The sequence below is a fragment of the Piliocolobus tephrosceles genome, chromosome 18 (genome assembly GCF_002776525.5).
Source record: "Piliocolobus tephrosceles isolate RC106 chromosome 18, ASM277652v3, whole genome shotgun sequence".
NCBI classification, from domain to species: domain Eukaryota; kingdom Metazoa; phylum Chordata; class Mammalia; order Primates; family Cercopithecidae; genus Piliocolobus; species Piliocolobus tephrosceles.
This window is the reverse complement of record NC_045451.1, coordinates 17243291-17257804: the sequence shown is the minus strand read 5'-3', so window position 1 is coordinate 17257804 and position 14514 is coordinate 17243291. Positions and strand designations below refer to the sequence as shown.

The following is a 14514-nucleotide window of genomic DNA, read 5'->3' as shown; positions in this document are numbered from 1 at the left end:
GAAGATAGGTAAAAGATTTATTAGATATGACACAATAAGTATGATGTTCTCTGTCAGATTTGCTCTCATCAAAATTAATAACTTCTGCTCTTTGGAAGCCACTTTTAAGTGATTGAGAAGACCGAGAGGGTGAAAATATTGCAAGTAACATATCTGATAAAGGAGTTATATCCAAAATTTATAAAGAACACTCTACACTTAATAATAGAAAATTAATCCATTTTTTAAAAGAATGGACAAAAAATTTAAACAGGTTCTTCACCAAGGAAGTTATATGGATGGAAAATAAGCACGTGAAAAAGATTCTCAACATTTGTATTCATTAGAGAAATGCAAATTCAATCACACTGAGATACCACAACACATTAATTGGAATGTTTAGCTAAGACTGTATGAAGTTTTGGCAAGGATAATGGAGCCACTAGAAATTATTTCTAGTTCTAAGCTCAAGGTAGATACGTCTTAAATTTTGGATGAATGATAGATAAATGGACATTTGAATTATGTGTGATGTTCATTTAATAAGTTTTTTTTTTTTTTAAGCTAAAAGTTGTTTAGTTCTTGTTGTGGGCCAAGCACTGTGTTAAGGCTTTTATATGCATTTAATTTATCCTTACAAAAACACTTAGAAGTAATAAATATTTTACCCATTTTACAGATGACCAGTTTAAGCCTCCCTCAAATTAATTTGTAACAGTGATAGTGGAGAAAGATACAAATTTCATACTTCATGTGGTTTTCTCTAAAGCCCCCCACTTGTAATACTCATATCTGCCTCAGGTTTAGTCCTCAATAATAGCTATCTCATTGTTCAAATAAACCATCAAAGGAATAAGAATATCACATTTAGAATGTTCAAATTAGTATGTCAATTTCTCATGGAGGTTCTCATAGCTTATAATATATCAAATTAGTACTAAATTCTGATATAGTAGAGGAAGATAGAATGGTGAGACAATGTATTTACATGCAGTTGATTACTCAGCAATTTTATAAAGCTCTTCTGAAGATCTTTGCCTATAGAATGCTTAAGTTGCTATGCTTTTTTCTACTTTTAATAAAACTGTGTTAGAGTTAATAAAACTGTTGAACATGTTTTAATACACAACAAATTGAAGAGTAGCTATTTAGATTCTGAAAATTGCCAGAAGCATTTTTAATAATACGAATTATATTCAAACATTTATAGCAAGAAGACATGCAGATTAAATTGTTTCCTTGCCCACTAGAGATTACACTAATGTATTAAGTTGGAGTAATAAAGGAAGAACAAAATTGATTTCTTTGAGTTGTATCTAAATAATAGATAGATAGATAGTTGTATCTAAATAATAGATACAATTTATGTACTGAGAGTTCCTTAATCTAGATATGTTTTATGATGTCGTGCAAATATTTGAGCATGTTTTATGAGCTTAAAGTTATTATAAAACAAAGTAAAAGGAGTTTATATTTTTAAGAGATATAATAAAAAATTGTGTAACATTTTGATACCTAAGACAATTAAACCTATTTATCTAGAAGCTGAGGAAACTTACAAGAATAATGTTGGATAGTGGAAAGCATAAAATAAATTTAAGAATGTTATTTACTAACTTGGAACATACACTTTGATATTATAACAAAATTATGATTATGTCGGGTTTTCAATATATTCACAGAAGATGACTGTGGTGGCTCACACCTGTAATCTCAACACTTTGGGAGGCCAAAGTGGGAGGATTGCGTAAAGCAAGGTGTTTGAGACCATCCTGGGCAACAAAGCAAGACCCCATCTCTACAAAAAAAAATGTTTCTTAATTGGTTCGGCATGGTGGCGGGTGTTTGTAGTTTCAGCTACTTGGGAGGCTGAGGTGGGAGGCTCACTTGAGCCCAGGAGTTTGAGGCTACAGTGAGCTGTCTATGATTGTGCCACTGTACTCCAGCCTGCATGACACAGCAGGACCCTGTCTAAAAAACAAAACAAAACAAAAACAAAAACAAGGTATTAGCAATAATAATATGGATTTCAAAAATGCAAGATAAAATTTCCTCAAAGATCTTTTTATGTTATCATTTTTTATCTTTTAGGATTTTGAATTATGGGATGATGTAGGATTAAACATTCCAAAACCTCCAGACTTATTGCAACTCTACCGAGATTTTGGAAATCATCAAGTGACTGGAAAAGATCTTGTAGATGTGGCCAGTGGAGTAGAAGAAGATGAGTTAGAGGCCCTTACACCAATTATAAGCAACCTTCCTCCAACTCTTGAAACTCCCCAGCCTGCAGAGGTGAGAGATAGCAACTAATTAGTCAAGTCCACAAAAAGTATTTAAACTATGTAAAAGCATACAGTGAGATCTTGAGTTTCTGTTTTCTCCTGTTTTGATTTTAGAACTCCATGTTAGTACAGAAATTAGAAGATAAAATTAGTTTGTTAAATAGTGAGAAGTGGTCATTGATGGAACAAATCAGAAGACTTAAAAGGTAAGTACTTGATCATCATTCCTAAAAATCCTCTTAAGGTGTTTAAAGGTATTGGCAAGTTATGCAAATATAGGAAACAATATTCCAGTTGTAAGGCATAATTGCTTCACATTTTAATACTTCTAAAAGAAAGTTTTATAATTGCTTAATATATTTAAAATAGTAATAGGTCTTTTTTCCCAAAACAAGTTAGTAAATCAATATGGTGATCTTACAATCAATTGTGTCTTGACACTAAGAAATAAGATATTTTGATTTGTCCTTCATTAGTTGTACATATTTCCCATTCATTATTCCGTTTAGTTCTTATAATAATTCTGTGGGTTTGAGGGAGTTATCCCCAGGTTGCAAATGAATAAAAGAAATTTAAGTGCCAATCAAAAGCAGGGTTTTTAAGGCCATTTTTATGCTTCATTCTTGAGTTTATAGCTACATTTTTAGGTATATGAAGCATCAGTGAATACTGCATGAAAAAGATTTATCACTTGCCAACCATTTGCTACTAATACTTTTAAATATACTTTTAAAACATTAAACCCATTATGAGATTTATGCTAGTTTTCAAAAATACAGTTGTCCTCTGGTGATTTCTCTTAATTTCTCTTTCTACAGTGAAATGGACTTCCTCAAAAATGAACACTTTGCCATCCCAGCAGTTTGTGACTCTGTTCAGCCTTCTTTGGATCAGTTGCCCCACAAAGACTCTGAGAGTAGTGGACCGCATCCAGATGTAAATAGTTCAGACAAGGGGAAAAACACAGACATCCATCTTTCAATATCAGATGAAGCTGATTCCACTATTCCTAAAGAGAATTCCCCAAATTCATTCCCCAGGAGAGAAAGAGAAGGAATGCCACCTTTTTCTCCATCAAGTAAAAACACAGTTCATTTTGATAAACCCAATAGGTTAGTATGCCTCCTATATTTTGAAATGCATCTTTCAGCTATTTACTGTGTGTCAAATGGGAAGAGCTACTGTTTTTATTTAAACTGCTTTTTGTAGATCAAATATATGAATTTTTATATTTGACATGAACTTAACACATAGCAAAGTAGTTGTCACAAGAAAAGTCACAAAATTATTAGTTACTAAATTAAATTAAATCAAAAAGGAATTACCCATCAATGGGCTAGGTTCTATCTTAGCTAAGTACTTAAACCCGTAACTAATATGTTATTACTGTGTGCTACAAACACTTACCCAGTGCTTTTTTCTCTATCCTGTAGTCATTATCAGACTCAGAGGAATATTTTGGTGCTGCATAGTTGCCTATGTTAAAGAAGGAATAATTTTTGCTCCTAGTTTTTTGTTTTTTGTTCTTTTTTGTCTGTGTCTGCCTCCATTACAAATATTACATCATTAGTATTCTTTTAATTCATATGTTTAATTTATATTGGGTTACAGAACTCACAGATGACAAAAACCATGGTCCCTGTACTTTGTGATTATGTTTCTTAGTGGAGGGGACAAAATATAATTTTAAAACTCTTAGATTGTAATTAAAAAATACTTTTAAGAAAGGAATATTACTGAGCTCTTTTTATATGTCACACAGAATTCTCAATGCTTTATGTATATTAACTCATTTAATTCTTATGGTGCATTTTCAGCCACAAGGTCATACTTCATTTCCTATTAAATAGAGAGATGTTATGCCTACTATGAGCATGTAATAGAAAAGCACGACTAATTTGCTTCAGACTTATAGGTCCTCATTATTACTAAGAAGGATTGGATTTTTATTTAAGTAAAGCTTTTCACTCATGAACTACAACTTTTTCTGTGTATAGTAGGGGTGTGTGTGTGTGCGTGTCTGTCTGTCTGTCTGTCTGTGTTGGTCACAGAATTGAAACAGACATGGCCCAAACCTCAAACCTTATAGTATGAGAGAGAGAGACAAGCAATAACAGTAAGGTATGAAAAGTAGTATAATAAAATAAGTTCAGCTTGCTTTGGGAACATGTAATCAAGGCACTAACCTAGTCTTCAGAGTAGGAAGGTTTCATAGAAGTGTCATCCAAGATTTGAAAACTATGTAAGATTTAACAAGCAAAGAGGTAAAAGAATCCCATGTGCACAAACAAAACAGTGCTTTAGGGGAACAAAGAAGGACTTAGTAAGGCTTAAGCAAATAATGTTAGTGAAAGGAAGGATAGAAGACAAAGTTGGAGAAATAAGCAAAGTCTAAGAAGTCATGTAAGCTTGCATTAATTCATTGTAGAGGTTGGGACATGATGGTATCTAAGCTTTAGAAAGGGTCCTCTGAGCTAGAGGTAATTGGAAGGTAGCAAGACTGGGAGCAAGGAAACTGTACGGGTGTATGTGGGAAGAACCCAAGTAAGAAATGATGGAGGCCTGTTCTATATTGAAACATTGGTAATGGGAAGGGAAAGAAGTATATGGATCTGCAAGATTATTAGAAGTTGAAAGACTGAATGGATTTGGGGTGAAAATAAAGGGAAAGAAGCCAGGGACAATGGCATTTGCCTCTAATCCCAGCTACTTAGGAGGCTGAGATGGAAGAATCGCTTGAGCCCAGGAGTTCTAGACAGCATGGGCAATACAGCAAGACCCCGTTTCAAAAAAAAGGATCAAGCCTGATTTGAGGTTTCTGACTTGGGCAAGTGGAAGGATTATGGTCCCCCTCTGAGGGAATATGAGAGGAGCATAAAACAGCAAAAGTCGCAAGCTTTGGTACAGTACTCTATAATCATAGAAATTACTGAGCGCCACTTTGTGGTGTATACTAAATAAGCTTTATTATCTAATTATTGGTGTTAGCCTTTTCTTTGCAGATTTAACACATAAAGTACAACTCATAGTCATAATTTTATGAATAATACTACATAGAGACTGGTAGTGTTTTAGAAATATAATGTTTTAACCTCCTTTATTAAACATAAATAGGCTAATTTTTTCAACTGCAAATAGAAACTTTCTTTAAAATTTATCAGAATATTGAATGAGCTGCACCTCCATTTATCTTTAGACTTATTGTATGTGGTTTTCTAATATTCAGATTTATCATTAGCTATATATATCTGCAAAACTTTAATTCCTCTCAGCAATATACCAGGTCAACCTTTGTATCCACTTTACCTTTCTGTTTATCTTTTTGGGACTATAAAGAATTGGGGTTGGAGAAAGTCCTTATTTCAGATTTTCAAATCAGTTCTATAGTCATTGATCTACTATACCACTTTAGGTTTGATCCACTAACTCTTTAACTGCCATTTTTTCACACAACATCAAACTACTGCAAGAACACCAGTTACTATTGATTTTTTTTCTCCTAAGTGACCTATATAAGTAAGTTTCTCCAGTGAAGTGTTCTTCAAGTCACTGGTGGCTCAGAAATCTGATTAGCATTTGTAGGGTAGGATTAATGCTGGAATGGAAGTTATAATATGTAACTTAAATTTCTCCTTAAATGTCAATGGTAATTATTTGATATTATCTCTTTTTCATACAACATTTTCTTCTAGGAAATTGTCTCCTGCATTCCATCAAGCACTACTCTCTTTTTGTCGAATGTCAGCAGATAGTCGTTTAGGATACGAGGTAAATTATAACACCTATTTCCACAACTTTTTAAAAACATTCTACTGTTTTTCTTTTTAGTTTCTCTTCTACAGAAGCATCTGTGATAAGGCTATATTTCAAATGCAAATCCATTATTTAAAAGAATGCTGTAAGATATAGTTCCTAAAATTTTTAACTTTTAAGTAAAGTAGTTGATTATTTCTGTTTTTTCTGTTAACATTGAAGTGATCTTTTATAAACTCTGTTTTTAGTAGTATGTCTAATGACAGCGTCTCTTAGATATAATTCAGAAAACCAACTTAAGTGTACACTGTTTATATATTAATTGTCTATTTAAATTACTCCATTATTTTCATTTCATTAGGAGTGGTTATGTCCAATAGTTGAGTTTATTAGCTTGCATATTAGTTTTTCTCAACTATTTTGTATTTATTTTTGCAGATTGGTCTTGAGGGGGTATTTTATTATTATTGTTTTTTCTTACCTCTGTACTCACTCCTCCTTTTCTAGCTGTTTTTTGTTTCATTTCACTTGACTTCCCATGGGCTTGTGTTCCACAATGTCATTGAGAATATCACAGAGCTAGTTAGAGGATGGTTTGGATGCACTCTGGCAATCCTCATTGTAAGACTGGATCACCTTCCATAGCCTACGCCTTGTATTTCCAAGTTCTTTGTACAGATTATCACTATAGCTAATGGTTGTAGCTTTGTGAGCATCTCTTCATGCACAAAAAGAAACATTGACGCTGCCCTACTCTTGTGCTATCCCCCCTACTTGTTCCCAGAAATGGAGCCCATTAGGTCTTCTTGGCTTCACCCTTGATTTTAATGGTATTTTAAATCTGTTTCTAGCCCAAAGAAATATTGATGTTGATTGGAGCACTGTTGCTGTTGTTGTTGTTATTATAAGTTAAAATATTGGAATATGTGTTTAGAGCAGAGGTGTCAGGACCTAACGAATGAACTTTTCTATATTATTATGCACAGAATTTCTCCACTATCATCATTTATTATTTGGTTTTCTAGGTGTCTCGTATTGCAGATAGTGAAAAAAGCGTTATGTTAATGCTGGGACGCTGCCTGCCACACATTGTTCCCAATGTGCTATTGGCAAAGAGGGAGGTAAGACACAAAAGTATTCTCATCCCAGTAATCCCATCATGTTGTCCATTTTTTGTCATTTTGAAGTTGAGTGTTATATTTTTATTTTCTTAAAGTCTATTACTTGCAATCATATTCTTACTTTTGTGCATGCATCTCTGCTCCTAGAGAATGGTTTTACACCTCTGTCAGGTGAGTTCAGTAAAACTGCATGGTATTCATGTTTTTCCAATTTTGCTTAAAGCATTGTTAGCTTCTGCAGCACTAACTATTACTGTAGGTCCATTTATGTGCCATGAACACTGTCTGGTTTTTACATTACCAGTTAACTAATTATCTGTGCTCTTGGTATGATATGCTTCATTTGTCTACAGAAATGGACACTCTTTGTATTGAAAATTAACAGGGATGAATAATATAACACTAGTCATAAATGTACTTATAGTTGCTGATTATAAATGTGTTATTATGCTCATTTGGCAATAAATCACATTTCTCTTATGATAGGATAGTTGTCATATTGACTACAACAACTTTTTAAAGTACCTTTTTTATTTTTCTTACAGTTAACCAGTTATTGACAGATGCTTTAAGTATCCAAAATACATTTGCAAATAATTTGAGTCCACATAGCCTACGTTATGATCCATAAACACTATAGGAAGTTATCTTTATGGTTGTATTTATAAATTATTATTAAATATAGTTATATTTCGTTAATAAAAGATTAATGGGAAGTTATCTGTAATCTCATTTAAATGACAGTGGATGATTTATTTGCAGATAATTTAAATCATTTTATTGAATTCTGTTTTTGAGATAAAATTTTTGATCAAAAAAATTTTATAAAGAATAGATGAAGAATATTTTAGAGCGTATCATGTAACTTTCTATTGTCATTTTCTTAATATTTACTACTGATTTTACTCATAGTTTCTGGGACCTACAGTACATATAGGTACATAATGCATTGGCAAAACCCACTTAAAGCTTATTTTCAATTATCCATTTAGCATAAGAAATTTGTACTGATCCTCAAGAAAACATGTAGAGCTTTAAATTTTTTATCCGCATAGGTATTTTTAATAAAAACAATTAAAAAGATTATTTTTCTACTGATGGCTTTATTTTTACCTAATTATTTTAAAATAGTCATAAGATATTAATAAGTATGGAAAGTCTTATATGTCTTGAAGGATCAGTGTCCAATTTCAGATTGTTTTGCAGTTCTGCCTGGCAGAATGGTGTTTGAGCTTCTTTTCCTTTTTTAGCTTGTAACATAATCCATGTAATGTGTTAATGTTTGCATCCCTTTTACTGTATTTCCTTAATATCATCTTTAAAGTATTACAGAAATCTAATTATTATGAAATTCAGTTTTAGCTTTTTCATTTTAATTTGTCATATTATCATAAAAGACTACCACTAAAATCTGATTGTACTGCATGAAATATTTATAAATTTGCATCATCAGTAATCAGATATGTTTTATACATACAGATTATATACATATATGCACACATAGAACTAATTTGTGGTATGATGTTTACTTTTCTGGCTGATTTTAAATTTTTTATAATTAAAATATATCATTTCATGAAAAACTGATCATCTATCTTTGTTCATTTATTTGTATGTTTTATCAGAACAGTTGCCATTTATAATAAAATGAAATTGTGTTTCCTCAAATTTAAATTGATAAATAATGAAATATGTCTTAGAGTATTTAAAATCAATCCCTAGGCATAAAAGAACTAAACATTTTTTCATTACATTTCTTGATGTTGAATTACTTTTTAATATTTCACCCCTATTTCTTCTTCTAAATCTAAATATCTCTCTCTATGGGGAGACAGAGTTGTTTTTTCATTTTGTTTTGTTTTTTGGGTTTTTTTTATTTGAGGCAGGCTCTCGCGCTGTCACTCAGGCTGGAGTACAGTGGCACAGTCATAGCTCACTATAGCCTCAAACTCCGGGGCTTAAGCATTAAATCTACATTTTTATAAAACTCCTGTGATTGAAGGATTAATATTTTGACTTCTTATTTCTCATGTTTGGTATACTCTTGTCAGCAAAAGCCTTTTTGTTGGTATTTAAATAAAATTTAAATGTTCTTTAGCAAACTGAACATAGTAATATCTTGGCTGATTAAATAAAGCATTAGAAACGGGATTTAATGTTTTGATTAATATGTTTACATGGTTTAACTTTTTTTAATGTAAAAAAATGTACAGTGAAAATTCCTTTTTTCCTGTCCTTGAGCTTCTGTCCCATATGTAGTCAATTTTGCTAGTTTCTAGCAAATGGTCAAGTCGTTTGACCATTTTTAAATTTGATTGTTTTTCTTCATATTTTTCAGTTGTAAGAGTTTTTTATATATTCTGGGTAGTAAACCCTTATCATATATATGATTTGCAAATATTTTCTTTCATCCTGTAGGTTTTCTTTTTACACTCTTGACCATATCCTTTGATGGGCAAATGTTTTCCATTTTTATGAAATCTGATTTATCAATTTTTTTCTCGTGTTGTTTGTGCTTTAAGTGTCAATTTTAAGAAACCATTGCCAAATCAATCAGTGTTATAGAAGATATATATATGTATATGAATATATATAAGAGGTAAAGCTATAAAACAATTACAAGAAAACGTTTTTTATATATATTTAGGTCAATGATTCATTTTGAGTTAATTTTTATATATGAAGTGAAACAGGGTGTAACTTTATTCTTTTCATATGGCTATCCAGTTATCCAGAAACATTTGGTCAAGATAAAAAATTTCCTCTTTTGAACAGTCTTGCTACTTTTGTCAAAAATCAGTTGGGCCTAGATTCTTCGGGTTTATTTCTGGACTTTCAGTTCTGTTCCATTGGTCTGTATGTCTAGCCATATGCCACTACCACACTGTTTTGATAAATGTTGTTTGTAGTCAGTTTTGAAATTGGGACATATGAGTCCTCTAACTGCACTTCACTATTGTCTGCTCAGGGTCCCCTGCAGTTCCATATGAATTTGATGCTCAGCTTTTCACTTCTGCAAAACAGGTCACTGAAATTTTATAGAGATTACATTAAATCTATAGATCTCTTTGGGAGTATTGTCATCCTAACAATATTAAGTTTTCCAGTTCACGGACATGAAATGTCTTTTTGTTTTAGATCTTTAATTTCTTTCAGTAATATTTTGTAGTTTCCAGTGTATAGTTCTTTCACTTCTTTGGCTAAATTTATTCCTAGGTATTTTGTTCTCTTGAATATTATAAATGGAATTGTTCTTTTAATTTTCTTTTCAAAAAAGGAAAGGTTTATCCTGGTTTATCGAAACAACACTGGTCATTGTGTGTTGATCTTAAATCTTGCAACTTTGCTGCATTTGCTTATTAACGCTAATCATTTTTTATGGGTTCTATGATATTTTCTACATATATAGAATCATGTCATCTGTACGTAGAGAGATAGTTTTGCTTCTTCTTTACAATTTAGATGGCTTTTATTTTTTCCTCTTCCTTAGTTGCTCTAGCTAGGACTTCCAGTACAATTTGGATGGTAATGTTTTGAGAAAGCAGATACCCTTGCCTTGTTTCTGATCTTACAGGAAAGCTTCAATCTTTCACCATTGACTATGATGTTTGCTATAGAATTTTTATAAATGCCCTTTGTCATATTAAGGAAGTTTCCTTTTATCCCTAGTTTGCTAAATGTTCTTATCATAAAATGGCATTGAATTTGCCACATGCTTTTCCTGCACCTGTTAAGATGATGATGTGATTTTTCCCCCTTCGTTCTACTGTGATATGCCTGCATTATTAATACATTGCCTGATTTTATGTTAATCCACCCCTGCATTCATGAGATACATCCCATTTGGTCTTGGTTTATAAACCTTCTAATGTGCTTTTGGATCTGTCGTTAGTATTTTGTTAAGTATTTTTGTGTCTATATTCATAAGGGATACTGTTCTGTGGTTTTCTTATCTTGTGTTTTGGTATTTGGTATTGGTTTTGGTATTGGGCTAAAGCTGGCTTGATGAGTATAGGAACTCTTCGTCTGTTTCCTTGTTATATGCCTGTTGGGATTTTCTACTTACTGAATCAGTTTGGTGATTTCTGTGATTCTAGGAATTAGTTTATTTCATCTTGATTATCTGATTTGTTGATGAGCAGTTGTTCATAGTATTAACTTACTTCTTTTAATTTCTGTAACGTCGGTACTGACATCCCTGCTTTCATTTCTGATCCTAGTTATTTGCATCTTCTCTCTTTTTCAGTCAGTCTAGCTAAACATTTGTCAATTTTGTTTCTCTTTTCAAGAACCAGCTTTTGATTTTGTTAATTCTCTTTATTGTTTTTCTAGTCGATGTTTCATTTATCTCTGCTCTAATCTTTATTATTTCTTTCCTTCTGCTGGCCTTGGGTTTAGTTTGATCTTTCTGTAGTTCCATAAGATATTGAATTACTGACTTGAGATCTTTTTAAATACAGGTATTTATAGCTATAAATTTCCCTGTGAGTACTGCTTTTGCTGTATCTCATTAGTTTTGGTATATTGTTTTCATTTTCATTCATCTCAATGTTTTCTCGTTTACTTCATGATTTCTTCCTTGACCTATTGCTTATTTAAGAGCTTGTTGTTTAATCGCCACATATTTGTGGATATTCCATTTTTCTTATGTTACTGCTTCTTAATTTCATTCTGTTGTAGTCAGAGAAATACTTTATATGTTTTTGATCTTTTAAATTCACTAAGAATTACCTTTGCCTAACTTATGGTCTGTCCTGGAGAACGTTCTGTGTGCATTTGAGAAGAATATATATTCTACTGATGTTGAGTGGAGTGTTCTGTATAATTTTATTAGATTTAGTTGTTTTATAAAGTTTGGGTTCTCTATTTCCTTATTGACCTTCTGTCTAGAATTTCTGTGCAGTATGAAAGTAGGGTATTTAAGACTCCAACTATTATTGTAGAACTGTCTTATATTCTTTCAGAGATACTTTGTGCATGTATAAATTCAAATATGTGATCTTTTCCCCATGATTTAAACAAATGATACCATATTCTATGCACTATTCTCTACTTTGCTGTTTTTATAGTTAACATTAGATTTTACTTTTTATATCATGATATAAAGAACTTACTATTAGTGTTTTCAAACTTTGACTACACCTTCAGTAAAAAAGATGTTTTACATCATGTGCCAGTATGTACTTACATTCATAAAATTAAAAGTTTTATAAAACATAGTAAAGACAAGCAATAGCAAACACGATTGTATAAATATTTTGGAAAAGTAAAGAAGAAAATCCTTAAATAAGCAATTAAAAAAGAAAAACATGCTGTTCATGACCCATTCAACTGATTTTGTGACCCACTGTTTTAAAGATAGTAGGATAAAGATTTAATCAAAGCTGGCTAATAAACTAAACTTTTTTAAATAGAAAGCACGATGAATATAGGTATTAGCATTATTTGTTTTTCTTTAAAACAGGAAAAAGAAAAAAGTAACAACTTTACTCAATCTTCAGGTTACAATTATAATATTTTTAAATTCAGTGTATCTTATTTTAAATCTAAGATGCAATTGGTTGTAGCAGTTATGTTTCTTTAAGAAAGAAAAAGAATCCCAATTGAATTATGGCATGCTGTCTATCGTAAGATACACCCCATATTTCAAAGATACTAAAGTTTAACAAAAATATACACCTGTTAGGTTCTTTGAAATAATGGTAGTCTCTTTTTACTAACTTATATTTTAAAGTCAAATATTTATCTCTACTGTAATCTTTATTATTTCCTTCTGCTGGCCTTGGGTTTAGTTGATCTTTCTGTAGTTCCTTGCCTGTTCATTTTGGGAGAGAAAAATAAAAGATGGACTGATTTTTTATATGTAGCTTACACAGTAGTTCATTTTAATGGATTGGTTGAGGAAACTTGAATCTTTTGAGCCAAATTATAGAATAAATTTATCATTTGATAAATGTATATAGTAAATAAGCTAAAGTTGTTGGTTTTTCACAATTTCTGCTTTAACCACATTTGAAGAGGAAATTCTATAATTAAAAATAAAATTTTATAAAAGATTACTTCAAGTAGCATTTTTGGTAATCATATATCAAAATTTAACTTTTAGTTTAATTCTGTGCCAAGGAAATATATTCTATCAGCTAGCTAAGTTGGAAAATCAAAGGAGAAATCTGGGGCTGAGATGGGAGTGGAAATGAGGAGAGACTTAATGGAGACCAGCTTTTGGGATATTGGAAGTCTTCCAAAATTATATTGTGATGATGATTGTACAACTCTGAATATGCTAAAAACCACTGAATATACACTTGAAATGGATGAACTTTATGAAAGATGAAGCATATCTCAATAAAACTGTCATTGAAAAGGCAAAAGAGAAAACCACTTATCTCAGTAAAGCTGTAACAAAAAAGGCAAGGGAAAGAACCAATTCCCTAAAAGTTTTTAAAGTAGTTAGTACCTCTGCAGACCTCCCGTCTTATGAGAAACTAGACTTTGATCTTTTACATTGTCATTCATGTTTCCTTCATGGAAAACTTATGAGTAATGATCACCTCAGATGATCATAACTCTATGAGATTTATACAGTAGTATAGTGGATAAGTGTAATAAAGTAGATAGGAAGTTTTGACTATCTTCTTTATACCTATGTGATGTTGGCATGTGTGCATACTTAATTTTGTGAGTAAATCACATTTCTTTAGCAATAGTGAGACTTGAGGTAAGGTTATTTAAGCACTTAGGTTTCCTAAAGATTGAGCCCCAGAAATTATAGATATTTAATATTAATAATTCTAAGAAAAGGTATTTTTAGCAGCCCTTGAATTGTAAAACTTTTACAGAGGTGAGTAATCTTGTTTTTTTTTTTCTTATGTGAGTCTTTGTAATGTCTGTCTTTATTGGGTTTCCTTTTTATATGAATAGGAACATGCTGAAAAGTTTCAACTGAAAACTTAAATCAGAGGTTGTACACTATCTACAGACCAACAAAGGCTCACGGATAGGTTTTGTTTGGCCTACTCAGTAATGTTAAAAATGATGTGCTAGTTATCAGACTTTTAAAAACTGATATTTTACCTAAAAATACAAAATTTGGGCTTTTCTTGAAAACTCCTAGTCTGAAGTTTTCCTCCAGTCTAAGAGCACTAGACTTACATTTCCAAACGATTTTTTCAGTTGGAGCACAGTTCCTGTCCCCTGTAGGTGGGACATGGGATCTCTAGTCAGCCACAGTTGCTGCCATACTTTTTTGACCCTAGTTACTAAAACCCCGTGTTAGTACTGTTTATCATCATACTTGCATTATTGTTTTCCTTATATTTACATGTTTATTTTATTTACATGTTTACATTACCTTCTTGACCCTCCTTGTCTGGTAC

At 31.7% G+C, this 14514-nt stretch overlaps 1 protein-coding gene across 7 annotated transcripts in view; it reads left to right on the top strand.

Annotated features, from left to right (window-relative positions):
* Window positions 1–14514, top strand: part of RELCH (RAB11 binding and LisH domain, coiled-coil and HEAT repeat containing) — a 111207-nt gene that overhangs the window by 29699 nt on the left and 66994 nt on the right. For all 7 annotated transcript variants that reach the window (XR_003306915.1, XM_026448254.1, XM_026448253.1 and 4 more), the window contains exons 6-10: window positions 2071–2274; window positions 2379–2470; window positions 3083–3376; window positions 5957–6032; window positions 7043–7138. Coding sequence is in view for 6 of the 7 variants with exons in the window: in XM_026448254.1 (XP_026304039.1) it covers window positions 2071–2274; window positions 2379–2470; window positions 3083–3376; window positions 5957–6032; window positions 7043–7138 (762 nt within the window). In the remaining variant the exon portion in view is untranslated. The remainder of the gene's footprint in view (window positions 1–2070; window positions 2275–2378; window positions 2471–3082; window positions 3377–5956; window positions 6033–7042; window positions 7139–14514) is intronic.